Source organism: Dicentrarchus labrax, unplaced genomic scaffold, assembly GCF_905237075.1.
Source record: "Dicentrarchus labrax unplaced genomic scaffold, dlabrax2021, whole genome shotgun sequence".
Classification (NCBI taxonomy): Eukaryota; Metazoa; Chordata; class Actinopteri; family Moronidae; genus Dicentrarchus; species Dicentrarchus labrax.
In genome coordinates, this window is record NW_026136715.1 from 10,250,156 (window position 1) to 10,272,023 (window position 21,868).

The 21,868-nt window shown below is 42.6% G+C and overlaps 2 protein-coding genes across 4 annotated transcripts in view; one reads left to right on the forward strand and one right to left on the reverse strand.

Moving 5' to 3' along the window:
• zmp:0000000926 (uncharacterized) lies at positions 1-20,947 on the forward strand. Of its 3 annotated transcripts, none has more exons than XM_051424799.1 (3): positions 1-185; positions 17,195-18,984; positions 19,233-20,947. In XM_051424799.1, exons 2-3 carry the CDS (start codon positions 17,353-17,355, stop codon positions 19,704-19,706), a joined length of 2,106 nt encoding a protein of 701 aa, XP_051280759.1. In that variant the 5' UTR covers positions 1-185; positions 17,195-17,352; the 3' UTR covers positions 19,707-20,947. The 3 variants fall into 3 exon arrangements, with proteins under 3 accessions (XP_051280759.1, XP_051280758.1, XP_051280757.1); XM_051424798.1 differs by lacking the exon at positions 1-185 and adding an exon at positions 4,209-4,589; XM_051424797.1 differs by lacking the exon at positions 1-185 and adding an exon at positions 13,956-14,371.
• irf10 (interferon regulatory factor 10) overlaps positions 20,948-21,868 on the reverse strand; it is a 7,247-nt gene continuing 6,326 nt past the window's right edge. Inside the window, exon 8 of the mRNA XM_051424802.1 lies at positions 20,948-21,519. Within this exon, the coding sequence (XP_051280762.1) occupies positions 21,451-21,519 (69 nt within the window). The 3' untranslated portion in view covers positions 20,948-21,450. The remainder of the gene's footprint in view (positions 21,520-21,868) is intronic.

A 21,868-nucleotide genomic window follows, 5' to 3' on the forward strand; every position in this document is an offset into this window, starting at 1 on the left:
TTGCATGTTGTAGTGAGTGTGTGTGTGTGTGTGTGCCAGTGTGTGTGTGTGTGTGTGTGTGTGTGTGTGTGTGTGTGATCTTCTGGATACTACTAGTTCTGCTAACATGGCCCCAAAATAGCAAACTGGAGAGGTGTGAAGTAGAAAAGGAAAGGACACTTTAGTAGAGGAGTAACTGACACGGGGTGAGTCACTTTCACACACATGAGCGCATGCACACACACACACACACACACACACACACACACACACACACACACACACACACACACACACACACGTGCTGTGCTCTTCCAAACTCACAGATCCACACACATGTATGTACAGTATATACAACAAACAGAAAACATACACACAGAGTTGTGAAATCGTCTAACATTGGCTTTGTCATTGCTGAGTGTGTGTGTGTGTGTGTGTGTGTGTGTGTGTGTGGGAAGGAATCACGGGTTTGTGTCTCGCTGCCATGTGATTGGCTCTTCTTCTCAGTTTGTGTGATTCCATTTTTCCACACACATTACAGTCAAAGATTCCCCATCTTTGGCTTGAGGTACTGCCACACACTCACTGGTTCTTCATAAGCTCAGTTACCTTTTTTTCTCAATGGATGAAAGTTTTCTATCTCTGAGCTCTGTTGGCCACCGCAGAATCTAAAACTATTATATTGTGAGGTGCTGAATTTCTTCCAGGCACCTGATTTAAGGGTCAACAGGGTCAGGTTTCACCCAGAGAGACCCTGACACCCATTACATTTATTATAAACTTGTTAAGGTGTATTTGACTATGTGAGGGCCCCTGATCAGTCTATTGGCATTTGTGTCTGTTTATGCTCCTCAAAGTCCCTGATTGGTCAATTTTACACACTGCACGACACCCTATAAATCACACTATGCACACATGCACTCATCGAATGTACATTACTGATACTGACTCATCTCTCAAAATAATTGTTTTTGTTGATTTACTTTACATATATTGAACATGCTGCTGGTGTAACATCAGAGAGTAAACTCACTAAATGCTCCATGCTAGCAAGCACAGCCTCCGTAGTACATTTTAACTTTTAACGACACCCACTTCTCCCCCAATTAGAAGAGCTATGCATAAAGAAATAAAATTGCTACTCTAAAATTTAACAATGTTACTAACGTTACATGTGTTTTTAAGTAAGTTCACTTCACATTTATAACAAAAACTGTGTGGAGAGCAGGGAGATTGTGTACCCTCCCGAGGAAAGTACCGAAACAAAGAGGAAGTAAAGCCAACGGAAATTCAACAAGTGCAGTTTGTAAAATAAAATGCTTGCTGCACTTCCAGCGATAACCACCGACATTTCCCTTTATGGGAAGCTGTCTAATGAAACCCAAATTGCTCATGTACACCATTTTAAAAGATCATACTGATGACATATCAACAACACTTAAAAAACCTAGATGGAAACGTGATAGCGGAAATGCTAACCTGCATCGTAGCCAAATAAAAATTGGTGCTTTGATTGATATAACATTCTTTCAAAATGTACAATGCCCTGTTCATAATACAGCACTACACTGTTATTTTGCTGCCAGATTTACAGCCTTCAGGGGTTACATGTTATCGTGTGCTTATTTTACCACCTGAATTTGCGTTTATCATCATAATTGGTTGTGTAGTGGTAAAGTGATGCGTCATTACTCCCTCACCTAGTCAGCAGTATCATCAATGAACTGAGGAGACACCGTTTTAAAGTTTTAAATGTCCAATCCCAAGTTCAAGTTGATAATTATACAACTTTTCACGCAGCAAACAGAGTAATGTTTTTTCCCAGTTCTATTTACATCAGTGTTTTTAGGATGTTGTAGTGTAAATGCAGAAGTGAGATTGGGAGAGAGAGAAGGAGAGAGGAAATGATACTAAGGCGTTTGGCCTGTGCAGTGCCTAATGATCACAAGAGCAAAAGATACATGCACGCATATGAACACACACACCATGTGATCTCCCGATAAGTGCTGTAGTCACACCCTCCCACTCTCTCTGGTTGTTTGATCACAATCTCCCTCCTACTCCCGGGCTCCAGTCAGACAGAAACTTTCAAAAGATAATGCTTGCTTGACTTGAAATCTGTGATGACCTTTGTCAAAATAATTTTTAATAAAAAAAAAAAAACATTCAGTAAGAATGACTGACCACAAATTATGAAAACATATTTTTTTAAAGCATATATATATCTTTACATCAGTTAAAAATGTTTTGGAGATTTTTAAGCTTGTGTGTGTAGATGAGTCAAAATCTAAAGTTGTACTTAATAGCTTACAATAGCTCTGACTATTACTAGACTGAAAGAGAATATGATCTATGAAGTTTACAAGGCACTGATGTGGCTGTAGTCATGGCTCTGATACTTTTGTTTGGGGGAAATGGCTCATCTTGTCTTTATTTTTAGAGGTACTCGGCTGAGCCCGGTGTTAATTAAATACACTTTTACTAAAAAAAAAAAATAATTCAAGTGATTTTAAACACTGTTAGTAACACTGGAGCTGAGCTGAATGTAACTTTCTTTACCCCTGAGCATTTTATTTAGAGGCCTACAGTACTTTCAGCTAAAACTTTTGCTTCATTAAGTTTTTAAACTGTAACTGTCATACACAACATATTCCTTCTTATTGTTTTAACAGCGTGGGAAAATCTTTACTGACTGGTACACTGCTCTATTTTCCTTTTTCTATTTTATTTTTTTTGCTTGTGTGGGGTTATTATTTCAGGGGTGCCATCATGTCATCACCAAATTTGAGTGAGCAGCATAAACCTGTCGAACTTGGCATTTGTTTTGGAATGCTTCAGTACCCATACTTGCTCTATTATGAATTGGTGGTGTTGATTTATGGTGAACAGCATGTAAGGTACCTTATATAACCAGAACCTAATTCATAAAAAAAAAAAAGTAAAAGTAAAAATAGATTTTGAAAAATAAAATATTTACATTGTATTTATTTATGAGCTTCATGTGCCTTTAAGAAGCCATGTTTTATATATGATCAATTATTTATTTAACATTTTCCATGCCCAGGACTCCCAGGTTACAATTTAACAACTTAAAGGACAATAAAATAAATTGAAGAAACACGTTGATTTTAATAGAAAACAAAACTGATAATTGCTTTTTCCGACTGTCTCCTTTGACTTTCAACTCAGTAGGTGCAGGTTGTCGTCAAACTCCCTCAGACATTGTACTGTAGAGAGAGCGCAGTCATATAAGCTGCTCACGTGACCTGGCCTGGTCTGACACTTCCAGCTCTGGACCTGAGTCAAATGGTTTGCCCCTGATGACAAAGCCAAAAAGATAGTGGAAGTACTCACCCATGTGCAGTTTCAGCCAAGGATTCAAACTAAATGTTTATCAGTGAGTTAGAAACTTGAGACCATAAGATTGCAGCTCAGTTCAGACAAGAGACATTTAACTTGAATTTAAAAATGTATATATAACACCAATAATAATTTATTCTAATATAATTTATCCTAATTGTTTAAATGCAGTTACTTACTTTCATTTCTCAAAACCCGACGGTGTTTACCCTACACAGTTTTCTCAGTTAAAGGAAGCCTGCCTTGAGGGTTTATGCCAGGTCATATGTGATGGGAACTGGAGCACACAGTACAGTAAAGAGAGCATATGACTTACTGCTACATTACACAGGACATTCCCATACCTCGCAGTGGTTTCACAATAAGATGTGTGAGTGGTCTTCATGTTTGAGAGAAAAGCACATGATGCCACTGCATGACCAAGTGATTAAGCTAAAAGAGAACTGGGTCTTTATGACTGTGATGAAACCCTCAGCCTGTCAGATTTGACCAGTTGGTGTTACACTTCACTTGCCCTAACATGTCAATACTTAGCGATTATGTTTAGCTCACTCACCTACAGTACTGTGTTCCCGGGAAGCACACCTTTCCCATCATCCCTGTGGGCTGTGATTGGCTGATGGGCTAAGAGGCTGAGGTGTTGCAGCAAATAGCACGAGCCGTGGGCTGGTCCATTCTGCGGCCTGAGGGAGGTTAATGAGTGAAGCCGCTGGGCTATCAGCCAAACATGAGCAGCAATGCTAAGGCTCCCACAATGAGCCTGACTGTATTACCACTGAGCTCTGTCTAATTATACACTCCCAGAGAGGGAGAGAGGGAGAGAGAGAGATAGAGAGAGCATATTAGGCAGGGGAAAGAAAAAGTTATCAAGTGTCACTGTGTGTCAGAGAGACTTACTAAGAGGGATGAGTGTAGATTGAAGTTGTAAGGGTGAGATAGAAGGTGTGTGTCAGTTAGAGCGAAGGGGAGAGAGACAGAGGGAGGGCGTTGGAGAGATCAAGCAAGCTGGGGAGAGAGAAAGAGAGCGCACTCACAGGGAGATAGAGAGAGAGAGAGAGAGAGAGAGCAAAGAGGCGTTTAGAGAGTGAGAAGGAGGAGAGGCAGGAATAGGATGAAGGGAGGGGAGGCTGAGCAGTAGAGAGGAGGAAGAGACTCGCAGTCTCAAAACTGGATATTCCTACGTGCCTGCTCTGCTGCCTGATCCAATGAGTAAACTCTCTGCTACCTGCTACGCAAAGGCACCCGGCGAGGTATGTGACCACACCGCTTCCTCCTCTGAGTATGTGTGGTATGTGTGTGTGTGTGTGTGTGTGTGTGTTGGAGCGCGGGAGCGCAGGTGTGTTAGCAACTTTGAATGAAGAGATAAACAGACCGTGCTGTCTGTTTTGAATGCTCTGAGGAAACAGGTTTAGGAGTTACTGAAGGTACATGTCATCCTGAGAGTGAGCTGGGTTAATTATAGGGAGAAAATATGTCTGACGTGTGTGTATGTGTGTGTGTGTCTGTGTGTCTGTGTGTGTGTGTGTGTGTGTGTGTGTGAATGAACGTGCGGTATACACTCCTGTAAGTCGGCACCTGTGTGTGGGGGTGTTTGTGCGCGTGGAAGAGAATAAGAGAGAGTGTGAACAAGAGGGAGAGTGTGACTGATCCAGAGACAAGGAGTGTGTGAGGAAGACAGACACAGACAGAGAGAGAGAGAGGGAGAGAGAGGTGGAGGTCCATCACTCAGACTGACGACCGATCAGGACTTTCAGAATTAGAGCAGTGGGCTTAAATAGCCCTGGTCCAGAGATAGCCAGGGGCCCTGGAGGAGCCCGTTTAAACTGGGAGGAACGGATATGAGATTGGTGAGGGTGGGGTTAGTTGAGTCGGGGAAATTTTGGAAAGAGACAGAATGAGGGAGGAGGAGGAGGAGGAGGAGGAGAGAGAAAATAGGAGGTGCAGATGTTGGGGGCAAGTCTGGGAAAGAGCTCATGCAATCAAAGTGAGGATGTGCAGATGTGCAGGTGCTTTAGCCGTCTGTAAATAACTTCTTATTTAACCAGTGTACAGGATACATGAGAAAACATGCACTGGAAAGACACCCATTGTTTTTCATTTTTAATTACTACTTGGTCGAAGACTTTAAATGTGTATTTCTGCAGCCCTCTGTTGGGAACGCAGAGCCACGTTTTGGGGTTCTGTTACTGATTCCACTCAAATCCTACCTTATTTATTGCCATTCTCCATGGAGAAATACTACGCCAGCATGCACGATTATGATTTCTGTATGTCTATTTCTGCTACAGCAGGCGCTGTCCTTCTGCTGCAGTGACATCCCATATGCTGCATATAGGAACATTTCACAGGTTCAAACAGTTCCCAGCTATAGATGTCTTTCAAGCGAGACGTACAACATTTGTCCCTGCTGACTTAATTCACTTATTTCAATTATGAGGACGATCTGCTGGCGTGTACAGGAAGTCTTATTTCACTGAGAGATTGTGTCTAGAAATGCTTGATTTGAGTGCACAATTGAAAGTGTTCCTCACATGCTAGGAGCAGTTTTTGCTTGAGTTGGATTTGTTGAAGCAAGGACGCTGTGGTGTATCAGTGAGAGTGCCAAAGGTGGGGCTCCAGCTGTTGTCAAGTGGCTTCAAAACCCAAATCTCCTGTGTTTAATATGTGTTTTATAGTGACTTACTAAGATAAAACCTGGAGCTTTATTTTATGACTGTGTACCAGAGAAGTTCCCTCATGAATGATATAATGATGACAAACAGACACTGAATGTAGTTATGTTTCTATATCTTTTGGGACACAGAAATACAACTTGTCTCTGTGGGCTGAATGAGAAATACAACATGTTCTCCCATCCCATGTTTCTTAGAGCACTGTCACCCTGAAGAGCAGAACAGGCCTCTTGTGGGAGAAGGTTGAGTGGCTGCTGGCCCTTTAAGAGGTCTATTTTTACAGGGGCACACTCATGCATGGAGCGAGGCGCACAGAGGAGGCAGTCGCACACGGAGACGGCTCTGCCTCACTTCTGTGACTCCACATAACACATCCTATAGGACCACAACCTTGTGACTGAGTGGCCAAGAGAGAGTCCTAAAACTTGCTCAACCCGCAGAGAAGCATGTGCTTTTTTAACACAAGCTCAAACACGAAAATCATCAAAAACTGGAAGTTACAAGGTTTGCACCCGACAAGGAGAATCAGCCCTTTTCAAGTGGATCTCTCTGAAGTCTAGAAGTGATAATGAGTGGGAGCTTGCAATAAAGACACCCTTATGCACACTGTACACAAATGTGCCAACATTCCCACATACTTGTTTTGATATGCAGATAGCTATGAAAGAAATCTGAAAACATTCATGCCCCTTCTTACAAACACACACAATACACTTTAGTTTACTTACACCCCCACACTCCTCGCAAGAAACCACAAAAATGAGCAGATTTCAGAACATTTTTGTGCACTTAGGGGTGTGCATAGTGCTGTACACCCACGTAAAAAATGTACTTATAAATCCTCAATATCTGGACCTAAAATAATCTTCTCCTTATGCAATCTGCATGTTATATAATGCATGGCCTGTCATTATCACAGCGCTCCTTCACGCCCTGCTGTGCCTCTCCACCTACAGCACCACACAGACAGGCAGACACACACACACACACACACACACACACACACACACACACACACATACACACCCTGCACCTTGTGTTGACAGTCATATACTCTACTCTAGCACTCTCACCCACATTGAGTGTGTGCTCTCAAACAGCCAGCCAGATGAGTGAGAGGGAAAGACAGAGAGGAAGACCAGGGTAGGTGGGGTGGGGGGACTGAAAGTGAAAGAGACAGAGAGGGAAAAGTTAGAGAGTGAAGCGTACATTCATGCAGAGACTATGCATTTGCATGTATTTCTCTAATGTATGAAAATTCCCTTCTTTCACCCATATGCTTTGTAGGTTCAGCAAGTATCTGTCATAACCTTCTCTGTGAGTTTCATCTTCAGTGTCTAAGAGAACAGTTCACAGATAGCAGAGTCACACCTATGGATTAACAGACTTTCATGTCTTTGCACGTATTCCATGTCATCCACTCACTGAACGGAAAAAGGAGTCAAACCCCCGTCCTTCTTGCTGTTCGGCTCGTACTGTACTTTCATTTAATAATTTAATTACATTTAATTAAAAATGTGTATTAAAAAGTGCAGCTTGAATAATTTTCAAATTATTCTAAATTGAACTGACAAATCAAGAAATATGGGCTCCACATCCACGATTAACTTGCCTCAAGTTATTTAGGAACCAATAACTAATGGTATTGCACTAATTTCTCCTAAGGTAGGGCCTATATGCTAAATTTGTTCTGCGTTTATGCCATTTTCAAATCAGTCAAGGGGACCTCCATTGCCACCAGATCAGCACTCTCACAGTCAGAATTGGCTTGGGAACTCAACCGGGGAGCCAGGAGTGTGATGAATAATCCCAAACAGAGGCAGGTGTTTGAATACAGTTGACACTGTGCCAGACTACTTTTAGGTGACAGACACACCTGTCGGCCACTGTGTACCATGAGAGAAAGGTGCGGGAAGTGATATTTCATAGGATGCGTTTACATTAACATCCACTTATGTGTGAACCGAAGATATGTGTACGCACGTGGATGTGCGTGTGAGTGCCTGTGCAAACATGCGTATGCAATCTGTCAGTTATTCAAGTCTTTTCTTTGCTCTTTGCATTCGTGCAGATCGTTTTCTTTGGCCCTGACTCGCTAACCCTTGTGTATGATCAAGCAGTATGTTCTCCTCCTCCTCCACACTTCATCTACAATAGGGGTCAATGACCTTTCAACCCTGCCACCCACCACTTACACCCACAGTTTTTCAGCCAGGCCTGCCTCTTTTCCTGCTGGATCTAATGCAAGTAAATCTGCTCCCTCGTACAGACAGACGTGCGCAAACACAATATATTGCACAGTATCGGTTTTGGTATCACTGTACAGAAAGTGTAACATCTGAGACATCCTGTAGCCTATAGCATCAATAGTGTCCTGAAAGCCTGTCCTGGAGCTTGATGTGTATTACCTTCCCTACCCTTGCAATACTTCCCTATTCATTTTACATTCTTTTTTTTTTTTTAATCCTGCGCAACATTAAAATCACTCAGCAAAACAGCTTTTTCTCTAATTTAATTTGGCATCTTTTTTTGTAATTATTAGCAGAGATTATCAAAGAGCTGAGTGATAAAGGTTGTCTCTCAAGTGGGACTCTCCCTTTTTTTCATTTTGAAAACAAGCATTAAGCCCACTCAATCCTATTTCAATATAATTTGCAGTACCCTTTATAACAAACAGCATAAGCCATGTGTTGAGTAAATGGCTGTGACCATGTGTGGCTGGGCAGCAGATTTGGTGTGGGAGGGGTTGTAGAGCAATAGCAATAATGGCAGTGTATAGCAATGTTGCCTTGAATACCGGCAGTGATAAAGGTATTCCAGACAGTATCTATGAAGCCAGTCTAGACAGTCTCTCTTAAAATGAATGGCACTTGAGCTACCAGCGGGAGACCTGGCCATGCTCTCTCCATGGAGATGTCATCACTATGCTTACAGCTTGCTGACATTTTACTGTTAAACTAGAGAACCAAAAGAAACCCAGTTTGACTGACAATCGCCAGGGGACAGTGCCAAAAACAACAAATCTTTGGAATGAAAAGTAATCCCCCCATTCTTTCACACACACACACACACACACACACACACACACACACACACACACACACACTCACACACGCTCACACACACTCTTGTCCTCTCTCTTTCAAGCTGTTTCTACCCCATCAGACTTTGTCTCGGTCGCTGAGTCTCTCTCTCTCTCTTCCTCTCTCTCTTCCTCTCTCTCTTCCTCTCTCTCTCTTCCCCCTCTCCTCCACCCTCAACCCCCCTCATAAGCTACTGATCTCATAGTGTGAGAGTACTACTCGCATCAAGGGCTCGGAGTTGGGCTAATCATGTCACAAACAAGTGAGAGGGACTGCTACCTGTGAGCCAGTGAAGCTGAGCATGTAAAAAGTTGGAAAACTAATTTAGAAAAAAAAAAAAAGAGTGTGCTGCAAGAATGGAAATACAACAGCATGACTGTGCATCAGCAGTATGTGACATCACTGCAGTTGCATAAGAATTGCTGTCACCTAACCAATAGTGGCACATTTGATGTTTGTTTCATGTTTTTTTGTGATGCATAGGATGCCTACAAATTGAAACCAAAGTCATTTCTTTGTGGTCGAAAACATAGCTAGTATAAATGCCTCATAAGAGCCATATTATCAGACTGAGGCAATGGAAAAGCGCAAAAATGAAACTCCCATCAGTAGACACTGAAATGTCAATGAATGACAGCAACATAACACCCGCCTTAAAAAATGTCAGCCACAAGGTTTGCAGAATACCTGTTAACTGTTAACTTGTTCCCTGCCGACCTCTGCGTGCACACTTGAACGTGCACTGTATGTCTGTGTGTATTCACAAGAACACTGCGGTAGTCTGCCATGGTCAGAGGAAGAGGAGAACGAGGTGGAGCAATTTTTGCTTCTGCTGACTGGCTGACCTGCATGTAATTAGTCAAGTCATATTTTTAACTGATATTGCGTAAAAGCCAGCTTAAGGAGCCATAGCTGCCCTATTTATACCCTAGGGGCTAATGGCCTGTACCACTACACAGGGGGATTTCCTCCCAGAACTATACTAAGCCTGCCTTAGGCCGTACCAGTTAGGATTCACAAGGATTAACCCAGCAATACATTACAGCCGTCACCCTCTAGTCTGCATCACTCACACTGTTGTACTCTCTTCCTATCAGCCCTTTTCTTGTCATGGTTTGCATACTTGGTTAACAACTGTGCTTTGTAAGGAGGTATTGCACATTCTGTTTATTTGGGATTCTTATCTTTTTCATAATCAAAACCAGCAGATATCAAATTGTGCCACATGAAGGTGTGCATTGCTCTGAAGAGTGAGCATATTCGCACAAGGAATTAATCTTAGAATTACTCTTTGAATGCATGTTTATGTTTCTGTGTGCATGCAGCATACCCAGTGTGTGGTGTGTGTGTGTGTGTGTGTGTGTGTGTGTGTGTGTGTGTGTGTGTGTGTGTGTGTGTGTGTGTTATGTGGGTGTTAATAGTAACTCCTGAGCCATAAGCCCATCCTCATTGTGGCTGAGCCTGCTGCGGGCAGGGCTGCTGGCTCATCCTGTTGAAGAATGGGTCAGGGCCCTGAAGGCTGACCTGGCCTTTTGCCAAATAAGCTATCGCCCGTATCACCCTGTCCTTTTATCAGCTTAGCCCGGCTCCCTGTGGAGTAAGCCACCACACAAGGCTAGTAGTACTCCCCTCCTCCCTCACCCCCTCCCTCCATCCATCTTTTCATCTATGTATCTATCTTTTCATCTATGTATCTATCTATAGATACTGTATATATATGCATTGTAAGGGACCATGTACAATATCAAACATAAATGCAACCATATGATGCAATGTATCAGAGTTATCAGAGTTAGTCTAGGGCTAATTTTCATCTGCAGTCCCGTGGCAGGTCAAAATTAAAACATCCACACAGTGACAGAACAGCACTAAACAAACTCGACAAGAAAACACATAATACAAATTATACACTATCTATCTATCTATCTAAAATCAAGGATATTTCTATCCTACCAATATCTATCTATCTATCTATCTATCTATCTATCTATCTATCTATCTATCTATCTATCTGTCTATCTGTCTATCTGTGTCCTCTACCCCCCTCCCCTCAACTCTCCTCTACTCCTCCCCTCTGTCCAGATCTGTTACATTCAGCAACAAATTTCTGCTGCATCAGACGTCCATCATAGATCCCCCACTCAGCCTGAAACGTGATCAGACACCCCATACGAGGCTACGCATGAGGAAGGGAAAAAAAACAATGCAAAATGGCATTTTGATTTCAAAAAGGACCAGAACATCTTCTGTGTTAAATAGAATTTCTCACCTCTAGAATTCTCACTTGTGGAAGTCTGTGACTCCTTTTGCTTCTTTTCACTTACACCACTATGATAGTTTGTCTGACTCATCTGACCTTTCTTGTCAAGGCCTGACCCTGTGTGTGTGTGTGTGTGTGTGTGTGTGTGTGTGTGTGTGTGTGTGTGTGTGTGTGTGTGTGTGTGTGTGTGTGTGTGTGTGTGTTCGTGATAGACAGATTAAATACTGCAAAACCAGAGAGAGACAGAAACACCAAGCATGAGACAGAGAAGGAGTGTGCCTAATGTCTCAGTGGTACCATAAATGATTGACAGCACAGTGGGACTCCACTGTGTGTTTCCTTGTGTTGATGTTCGTCTGTGTGTGTGTGTGTGTGTGTGTGTGTGTGTGTGTGTGTGTGTGTGTGTTCAATATGCTAAATATCAAAGTATGTATGCATAAGAAGACAGCAACAGTCATTTCTATACCTCTATATTGTAGTAAATAACCTTTGGTGAACCCAGTCTGTGCTCTATTTCCTTTTCTATCACTATGACTGGACTATTATGTATATCAAATACTAACTAGTGCTATGATTTATGCAGAATTATATTAAAATATATTGTACAATTTCCATAGGTGTCACTTATGTTTCGAAGAAAGTATATTTTTTTTATTTTCTGCGTTTTATTGACTACTACTTGTTTCCTACTTGTTTACTTTTATATTTTAATACACAAAGTATGATTTCTCACTAATGTGTGACCTTTAGTTATAATCCTATTAGTTTAAAAATGTGTTATTTATGTGGATAGATAATCATGTGTTGGACTCTTTTATTTAAATTGCCATGTCAACTCTGACTCCTTATGAGCAGGGTTGCTTTGTACAATATAATCATAGAAACCTATTTATAAAAGCAAACTTATTTCTACATGCTGCCACCTGTGCAGTCAAATTAGTTATTAAGGTTTATACACTAATTACTTTAAAATTATAAATTTCCTGTTTGTAAATTAGCTTTAATAAATATGTAAAAAATCTAAAATTCTTGGCCTACTGAGCCTGTTTGAATTAATGCAATTATGAATAGATGTATTTTTAATATAACCTTTAGAATCATTTTCTAATTTATTTATAGCCTAATAATTAGATATTGTCATTACTTTTGTTTGCCAAGACTGAATATTGATTAAATTTACATGTTACATGTTAAAGTGTGACCCTACTATCCATAAAAAATTAAAAATATGTGTCTTTATTTTCTATTAATTGTGATACAGAGCAGACAGCACTCATTCCCACACAATCTGAGTGCACATCATTTTCAAACAGCATTCACTTTGAAAAATAAAGGTAATCTTCTCCGAAATGTCAGAGTAGACTTCCTTGGCAATTGTTGCCCCGCTGTGAGAGTGTTTCAATGTGGCCTTCAAGCTGATGTGTCTGCACACACCTCCAAGTCTGATTAACTTTCCATTCCATTGAGGTTGATAAGTTAGACAAGGTTGGTGGATATGAATCTGCATTTTGTTGTGTGTTTAAAAGGTTGGATAAATTGCTCTCAGAAATATGATAGCACACAAAGATTGCTTTTCACAATTAACCACCAATAATGATTTGATTGCTTCATTAAATCCTATTTCCCCCTGTGCTCCAATTTACGTTCTCGTTCCTGTATTGCATTCCTGCGCTGGTAATTTACATAAGCCTGTATATGAACTGAAGCTTGGCCCTGTTTCTAGAATAGGTTTCCATACTGATATGTTTCTGATTTTTTTTTTTTTTTTTTTTTTTTGCCGTGAATGAGCTACACTGCTCTCACGAATTCAGTCCTAATAAGCCATACCAGCCACACCAACACACTTCACTTGCACTGACTGAATCACTGAAGCAAATCATTCAGTGCTCTCCTGCAGTGCTTCTGTTAGCGTATGAGCCTGCATGAGAGTATGTTCTTATGTGCGTGTGTGTGTGCATGCATATAAAGTCAAATCAAATTTAATCATAAAAGCTCTTTTAGCAACAGGTTTGTCACAAAATGTTTTGATGAGAACAAAGGGCACAAATTCAGATGAAAACTACAGATAAACAAAAAGTATAGTGTGTGTGTGTGTGTGTGTGTGTGTGCGCGCGCGTGTGAGTATGTGTGTGTGTGAGAGAGTGTGCTTGATGGATGTGAGGTTTAGTTTTGAGTCAGAGGCAGCAGCAAATGCCTAAGTCTGAGAGTGTGTGTAGGATGAGCCTCCTACCACGTCCCTCCCTGTCTCTCATCAACTGTCTCTATGCCTCCCCTCCATCCTTCCCTCTCTTTAATGTGCCAACATGTCTTCAGAAAAGTGTTTATCAGAAATATAGAATAATAATTTCATTATTGATGAATTAATGACTTTTCAGGTTAAAAGACACATTTAACTGGTGAATTGTATGTGGAAACCATGACATCAGATTATACAATGGCAGCATATAGTCAGCATATACCGTCCAATATATAATCTCTATGTTCTGCATCCTGGACTGTTTGTGTGTGCATATATGTGTCTGAGTGTGTGTGTGTGTGTGTGTGTGTGTGTGTGTGTGTGTGTGTGTGTGTGTGTGTGTGTGTGTGTGTGCATGTTTGTATCACTCACAGTGATTAAAGCAAGTGGGCGGCAGCAGCAACTGGTCTGCCTGTGTGGCTCTGCATAGCAGACATGTTTCTCACTGCTAGATATTACTCATTTCCTCAGCCCTTTGCACACACAAACACACACACTCTTGACATACACACACTCACACACACAACAGACACAGAGACGGATAGCAGGTTTTCAGTTCTTTCCCTCAGTTTGGTGGGCTCGCTGGTGTTATTTCATGCGTACAGAGATCAGAGGCAGTGTGTAGCTGGAGGCTGCTGATATCTGCGGGTGCTGTAACTGGCGGTGGTTCTGTAGAGAAGCAGTGTAGCACAGTGAGGAGCTGAGGAGTGGGTTGACCCTCTGGGAGGACTGGAATATGAATGACTGCCAACACTGGGACATCTACTCAGCCCGCACTAAGGTCAGTCTCACATCACATCATAAAACCTACAAACTCCATCAACCTATCTGCCTCCACCCACTTTATCTAACTGATCTTTTGGATTAAAAGAGCTGTTGTTGACTCCTTTTTCTATTGCACTAAGTACTGCTGGACTATTAATTGGTGTGTCTTTGATAGCAAAATAGTTAAAACTAGAGACTAATATTCTGTAGTTCTGTTTTTCCGAGGTTTGCAGTCATGAGTATAGAGGTACGTTTGACAGTTCTCCAGAGAAATGCGTGTAGAGAAAAGGCGGGATGAAGTGGAGTGGTGCAAATAGATATGTCAGATTTGACAATTACTTCAGAGTAAGTTGTAAGCATTTCACATTTTAACATACAAACATTGAAAACAAAGTGATTCAGACCGTTTTTATTTTTCTCAGTTTTAAGCAAATTAATTTACAGGACTTTTTGGATAAATTCATGCTTACATAGCAAGTCAAAAGTATTGGGGAGTATTTCTTTGGAAACATTGTGTAACGTCATTATGCCCGTGATCTGTCGGTTTTGATATATTTAAATGTTACGACCACAGTAGCTCCAGCTAAACTCCAGCTCTGTGTGCATGTCTGCACAGTGTAGGAGTATTCTGTTAGAAGACATTTCTCTGCAAACTCCTCCACATGCACAAATGTGTTCTTTGTTTTCCTGTACTTTTTTGGCAAGTTTATATTAGGTCTATTAAGACAACCTTTTCAAAAGGGCTGTCAAAGGGTGTCGAGTCATTTGAGGACAAAAACTGAAACCAGTCTTTTTTGAATTCAAGAAATCTGGGTTCTAGTTCAAGTTTCCGTGCTCCCAAAGAAGAGTAGAATTCTTAAGTGAAAGAACTGTGAATTTTAAAATAGAGAAATTCTGACTTTTTGAATTCTGTGAAAATTAATTTTGTGATGATCATTTTTCTCGTTATTGCTTTGCTTTTTCTTTCTTATTTTTAACTGGCTACATTTATTTTTCATAATTTTCTTTCTATTTAGTCAAAGGGCTTAACGGTTAATATATTACTATATGATATTAACTGGTTGTCACATTTAAGAGCTTGATAAGATCGTCACAATAAATTTCATAAAAAAATATTATTCAAGAAAAATATCAAGTAAACTATGAATGAAGTATGTGTATGTGTAAGGAATGCCTTCTAATTGTTGTTGCTGTCTGAAGGCCTTTTATCTAAAAAATATCAACATTCATGAACCCCCTGAGGTCAATGTGTTTTTCCCACCCACAGAAGGCCATGTTATCGTTCAGCTGAACTGAAAATATTTCGCTTGAATTGAACTCATAAGGTTTTACCTTATAACAACATAATCATTGACCTAATAGTTGTCCATTTCTCACATTCAAATCCATCACACCCATGCTGTCAGTGTCTGGGACAATGAATCCCCCTCCTCTCACCACCCAGTTTTCAGTTTTCCACTCAGATGCACAAACAGCTTGCTCCACTCTAACACTTATTCTGTTTTTGGACCAAGTCACTTGATGAGCAACAGTTTACCCGCCTCTCCATGGAGTATCCCCATCTAACCTCTATAACTGACTGGATGTGTGTGTGTGTGTGTGTGTGTGTGTGTGTGTGGACACAGTTTCCATGGTGACAGTGGGGTGGATGGTGAGACGGCAGGGAGTTGGTAGGCTGTTGAGACAGACATGCGGGTGAGTGCGGGGCTGAGTGGCAGCTTGGTGCTGTGGTGTTGTGGCGGCGGCGGCGGGAGCAGCGATGGTGGTGGTGGTGGTGGTAGTGGTGGTGGAGGAGGAGGAGGGAACAGCTGGCGCGGCAACCATCACTTCAAAAGAGCTCATTTAATACGTTTGGAGAAGAATTAGTAGAGCTCCCCCGCACTTCTCACTGAATGAAACAAGGCTGCAAAATCTCTGACACATTCGAGGACTCAAACACAAACACACAAAGACCTAAACAAATAAACACATCCACACATTTCTCCTAGTAAAAAAGTTACCCGTGCACACAAACATGGCATACATGCATGCACACACACAAACACATACACACAGTCATACATATTTCCCCACACCCCTGCTGCGACACGTAATTAATATGCAAAGACACATATCCTGTATCCACAACAACTGGTGGTAATATCAACAGTGTTTCTGTCAGCTTTTGGGTGGGTGGTGACCAGCTTTGCCCATCACTGGGGGAGTAAGTACAGCCGCCTGAGGGAGTATTTGTGTGTCTGTTGCTGTCCATGTGTGTCTGAAAGAGAATGGGTGGGGGGTGCTAGTAGTAAGCTTATACAGAATACAGATAACACCCAGAGCTGTCGTGGGGGTGGTTCATGAAAGTGGTACAAAAACATATCTACATATTCCAATCATCCCCTGAGAGTCAGAGATGAAACCTCTCCTGCTGCGAGTGCTCAGTGTGTGTGTTATACACACACACATACTGCACTGCCTCTGAACTTCATTGGCTGCAAAATATATTTTTAGCCCACATGTGGGAGTAATGTGTTTGAATGAAACGAGTAAGTTGGGTAGTTTCAGTCCCACCGCAGTGCACATAGGTAATGACTAATTAGTGACAGCTATCAGAAAGCTATGAGTTTCTAACCTTTTTAAATTAGTTTATATGATGGAGTCACTGGCCGATTTCTCTCCATCTGTCTGATGCAGCTGAATGTTTGTTTGCGTGTCTGACTAGACTGACAGCTAAGTCTTAACAACAACTGATGCCAGGACCTGACAGATTTTTCTATGTTTACTTAATCTCTCTTATTTCTCTCTGTCCACACACCTACCTTATCTCTGTTTTTGTCCTTGTTGATCTTCTCTGTAGGTGAGTGCTGCTTCAGTACAAAGGAATCAACAGTGATCTGACAGTGATGCTGTGTAGCAGCCTTCCCCTCTGTCTGCGGCCCCCGTTCTCCCGTGAGGCCCATGTGACCTAGCCTACACCCACACACAGGGGGCCCCCTCTGCCGCTGGAGCCCACCCATGAATCCCAGCCCCGACCGCGGCAAAGAGTGCCTCCCTCCCAAGAAGAGGGAGTCTCGGCAAGGATCGACAGAACACCACGTCCCTTTGGATGAGTTTAAACCCCCTGTGCCGCTCCGGAGTCGGTCCAGCACAGGGGGAGGAGAGGGAGGCAGGGAGGCCAGTGACAGGGATCGAGCTCTGATTAACCCAAACCCCCATCTCCTACATACTCCTCCACCTCTTCCTGCTCCAGCACCAGGCCTCCCCCTGCCCCTACCATGGCACCTGAGTTACTCTCCCTCTGTCTCTCTCCCCCTTTTTCCAGGACAAGTTGGCGAGAGGAGGGGCTCAGGGTCTCCCGCCTGGAGAGATGATCCTCTCCCCTCACCCCTGCCCCACCACTCCAGGTGGCTTAGAGGGGAAGGGCCCCTCTCCTTGCCACCTTCCCCATCTTCCTCCTCTGCCTCTTCCTTTAAGACTCCCTTCCCAGCTGATTCTAGAGAGATATGGTCCTACATTAACAGCGGCCGGCGGGACAACAGCTCCTCTCTCTTCTCCCCTTCGTACTTGTTTAGTCACCACTCCCTCTACCCTCAAGAGCCAAGCTTAGTTGAAGCCAGACACAGGTACCTGGGCAAGAGGCCCAACGGCCTGGATGGGCCAGGCAGCAGGACTGCCTCAACCTCCAGGCCTCTGCTCACAGGAGAATATGGGAACGATAGCAGCAGAACCAGACTGGACGTCAGTCCACACAGCTCACATACCAATGGTGGACGGAGACAGCAGGAAGATCTAACATCCCGTGTCCATTCTTGTGGGCCATTTTTGTCAGACTCACAAGCTCAGGAGGGCTCTGAGCCACATTCCTCACTGCAGGACAGACATCTGCATGGGATAGCTAAGACCAGCTCTAATTTACTCTCCACCAGTCCCCATCCCCTGGGACTAGTCCCCAGGGCAGGTAGAGGGGGGCTATTGGACACTCTTGGGGCCACACCAGCTGAAGCCCAGATATACTACTCCTTGGGATCAGTGTGTCACCCCAGCCCTCAGGCCCAAGCCTACCCACTCTACAGCCCCTCAGGAACACCTCTGTACAACCTGCACAGGGAGCCAGGCCCCAGGCAGCACAATCTAAGGAACTCACCACACTCACCCCTGGGTCTGCCTAACAACCATGACAGGTCGCAAAGAGACCGGGACAGAGACCGGGACAGAGACAGGGACAGAGACCAAGAAAGAGACAGAGAAAAAGTCCTACAAAGGGACAGGGAGCGATGTAAAGACAAAGACAAAGAAAAGCACCTACAACATGACAAAGACCAAGAAAGAGAAAGTGAGCGCGAGAGACGAAGGGACAGAGAAAGAGACAGAGGGAGAGATTCATCTCCTTCTCATCTTCACACCTCACCGCCAGCCCTTCACCCATCTCCCCCTGCGCTCCTACCTCACTTCACCAAGGGTTCTCTGATTGAGTTGGCCAGCGGGCGGTTGAAGCGAGTGGAGGAGCTGCGAACCGAGGACTTCCTGAGGAGTGCAGATACCTCCCCAGAGTTCCACCTCAGCACCTGCACTGTGCTGCTGATTTCCCCCAGCAGTACACAGGGCTTCAGCCACCTGCAAGTCCACCTCACAGACCTCAACACTCAGGTCAGCTTTTTCTTTAAATATATGCTTCAACTTACACTTGAGAAACATTTCTACATTACAGCATAATCAGAAATTATTTAATGAATGACTGCATGACATAATAAGAGTGTTATTACAAATCAGTCATAGTGTAGGGCTCAAGTTGCCTTGATCTTCTCAGATTAAAGCACCAAAGTCAGATTGTGGTGATAATAAGTGACAGAGAGACTTCTTGGTTGAGTGTGTAACAATGTTGTGATTTTGTGTAGGAGTTACTGAAGGTCTTGGTGGAGTATCCATTCTTTGTGCAGGACCGAGGCTGGTCTTCTTGCTGTCCCCAGAGAACCTCCCAGCTGTATGGCCTGCCCTGCCGCCAGCTCATGGAGGGGGATGTCTGCCTGGCTCTAACCCCCACACCCACCCAAACCCACCGGACACACACACGTACCGGCTCCAGGGCGCATCGCACGCAACTCCACTCCAGGGCCGCCGGAGAGTCCAGCAGCTCGCACAGGGAGGAGATGCCACCTCCACCTCCTCCCCCTCCTCTTCCTCTTCCTCACCACCCACCTCCTACGGTGCCGGCCCCTCCACGCACTCTGGCCGCAGAGCCTCCTGTTCCGGAGCAGCCCCGTCCACGCAAACGCCGCTGGTCTGCCCCGGACACCCTTCCCTCAACCGGAAGCGATGCTCCTGGCCTCCTGGATTTACCTCATGGCTCCAAGCTAATGAAGTGGCAGTAGAAACTTGGAAATGCATATGTATACATGCATACTTACACACACACATAAGCACATACACACCCTCCTTGTCTCTGTTGCACCCACCAAGACAAACAATGGAGAGACCTCAAGGCAGGGTTGCAGGGAAGGAATAAAAAACAATAGAAAACACAATTTACGGGTGTCCACACTGCTGCCCAAATATTAACCTCGTCCACCCTAGTCTAGCCCTTACTGCACCCATCCTTCCTTTTCCTTTCCCTTCCTTCCCTCCCCTTAACCTTACTTAGCACAACCCTGAAAGGAGCAGCAGCTGAAGGATCTCTGGATGGCTCCTTACAGACACACTGAAGACATTTAGTGAGACAATCAAGCACTTGTCTGTGTTCACTCTGTTTTTGTAATGGTTGTCCCACACACCTACTTACTGACAGTGTTTTCTGCAGGGTATCAATTTTCAATCAGTGTTATGAAAGTAAACGCTATTGAAGAAGTGCAGATATATATGAACAAAAGTTGAATATATATATTACATTACAGATGTTATATACAGTAAATATGCTAAACAGATTTAATGCAATCTCTGTCAATTTTGCAATGCATTTTCTTTTTTTATTTTTATTTTCTTGCTTCTGAGCCGATGTCTACATGTCGGCCTGGGCAGGCAAGGTGAATGTATGAGCAACTCTTCGCCTTTTTTATTCTAATCACTGGGAGTCATTTCAAACAATTGTTCGTCAAGGCATTACCCTCCAATATGTTCTTAACATTATCTCTGAGAAAGGGAGAACACTAATGAAAACTGCGTAACAGACAATCCCACCCACACAGACAGGTCTGTGACACATCGCCTCGACACTCATGGTGTTTTTCCATTAAAAACTGAATGATGGAAAGAGTAAAAAGTGCAGTACGGCTGAAGAGTAATGGTGCTAATAACACGTTGGAACATGATGCTTTGTGAATACTCTTGACCCCTGTGTACTGTACGCTTCTGTTCCCATCTCATTTTTTACGTACTGTATATGTTTGAAGGCAGGGAAAATGATGAAAGTATTTTAAACTCAGATACGGGTATCTCCTCTGATTCAGCACACTCTCTCACTTTAGTTTTTGTGTTTGTTTTTTTTTTATTTTCAAAAAGAAAACCTTACTTGTTGATTTTTCTTTTTAAATGTTATAGCTACAAAAATGTATATTTTTAAAAATTGTGAATCTGTTAAATGATGTTCGCTAGAAATAAAGGAAAAAAGCTTTATAGATTTAATTAAAGGTGTCAATTTATTCTCTGCATGTGTTGTAAAGTATTATACACTTAAATTATCATTTAATGCATATGCTGAATATGGGTTCACAGAAAAATTAGGAATTTATTTACATTAATAGTATGTTAGCATTGTGTTCTACTGGGTTAATCAAGATGTTTTCTGTAATAACAACAGCAACTGATAACTCTTGCCAGTCTAGCTGCATGGAGGACGGAAAATAAATCAATACAAGGCAAAAATAAAGAAAATTACTTTTGCTTTATGCATTGTGAATACATCAACAATGCAGCACTTCCATTGTTCTTTATCCTATATACATCTCCACAAAGAAATACTCTGTATTTTTTTGCTCTGCTCTTAGGATATATTTTATGGTAATGACAGGGAAGGAATAAAGCTTCAGTAAATCCACCTGTATATTGTTCATGGCTACCCTGGTGCAGGGTAGCTTTCTTTGTCTTCCTACATCTTCTCTCCTTGTGTGTTGGAGGTGAGAGTCAGCCGCTCTCCTCAATCTCTCCCAAGTTGAACCTCTGCAGCAGTTCCACTGCAAACAAGGGCACCACCTGGCCAGCAGGACACAGTGTAGTACACAATCAGTATGCTTATGAGGACCTCTACTGGTGGTTGAAAATGCTACCGCTACACTCTGACTGACAGCATTCACACAGGAATTATTAAGATGTGCCTGGATTGTTATGTATGAAATACTTGATATACTGTTCAACATGTCATAAAACTCACATACAACTTTGTCAGACTAAGCTTACAGTGTTTGGCATTTGAGAAAGTAGATTGTTGATTAAACCCTACAGGAAATGAGATTGACACACATCACTCTAAGAGTGTAACTCTGCTTTCCCTCCCGTCATAGTAAAATTTAAACAAAAGATCTTAAAATCTTAATGTAAAAAT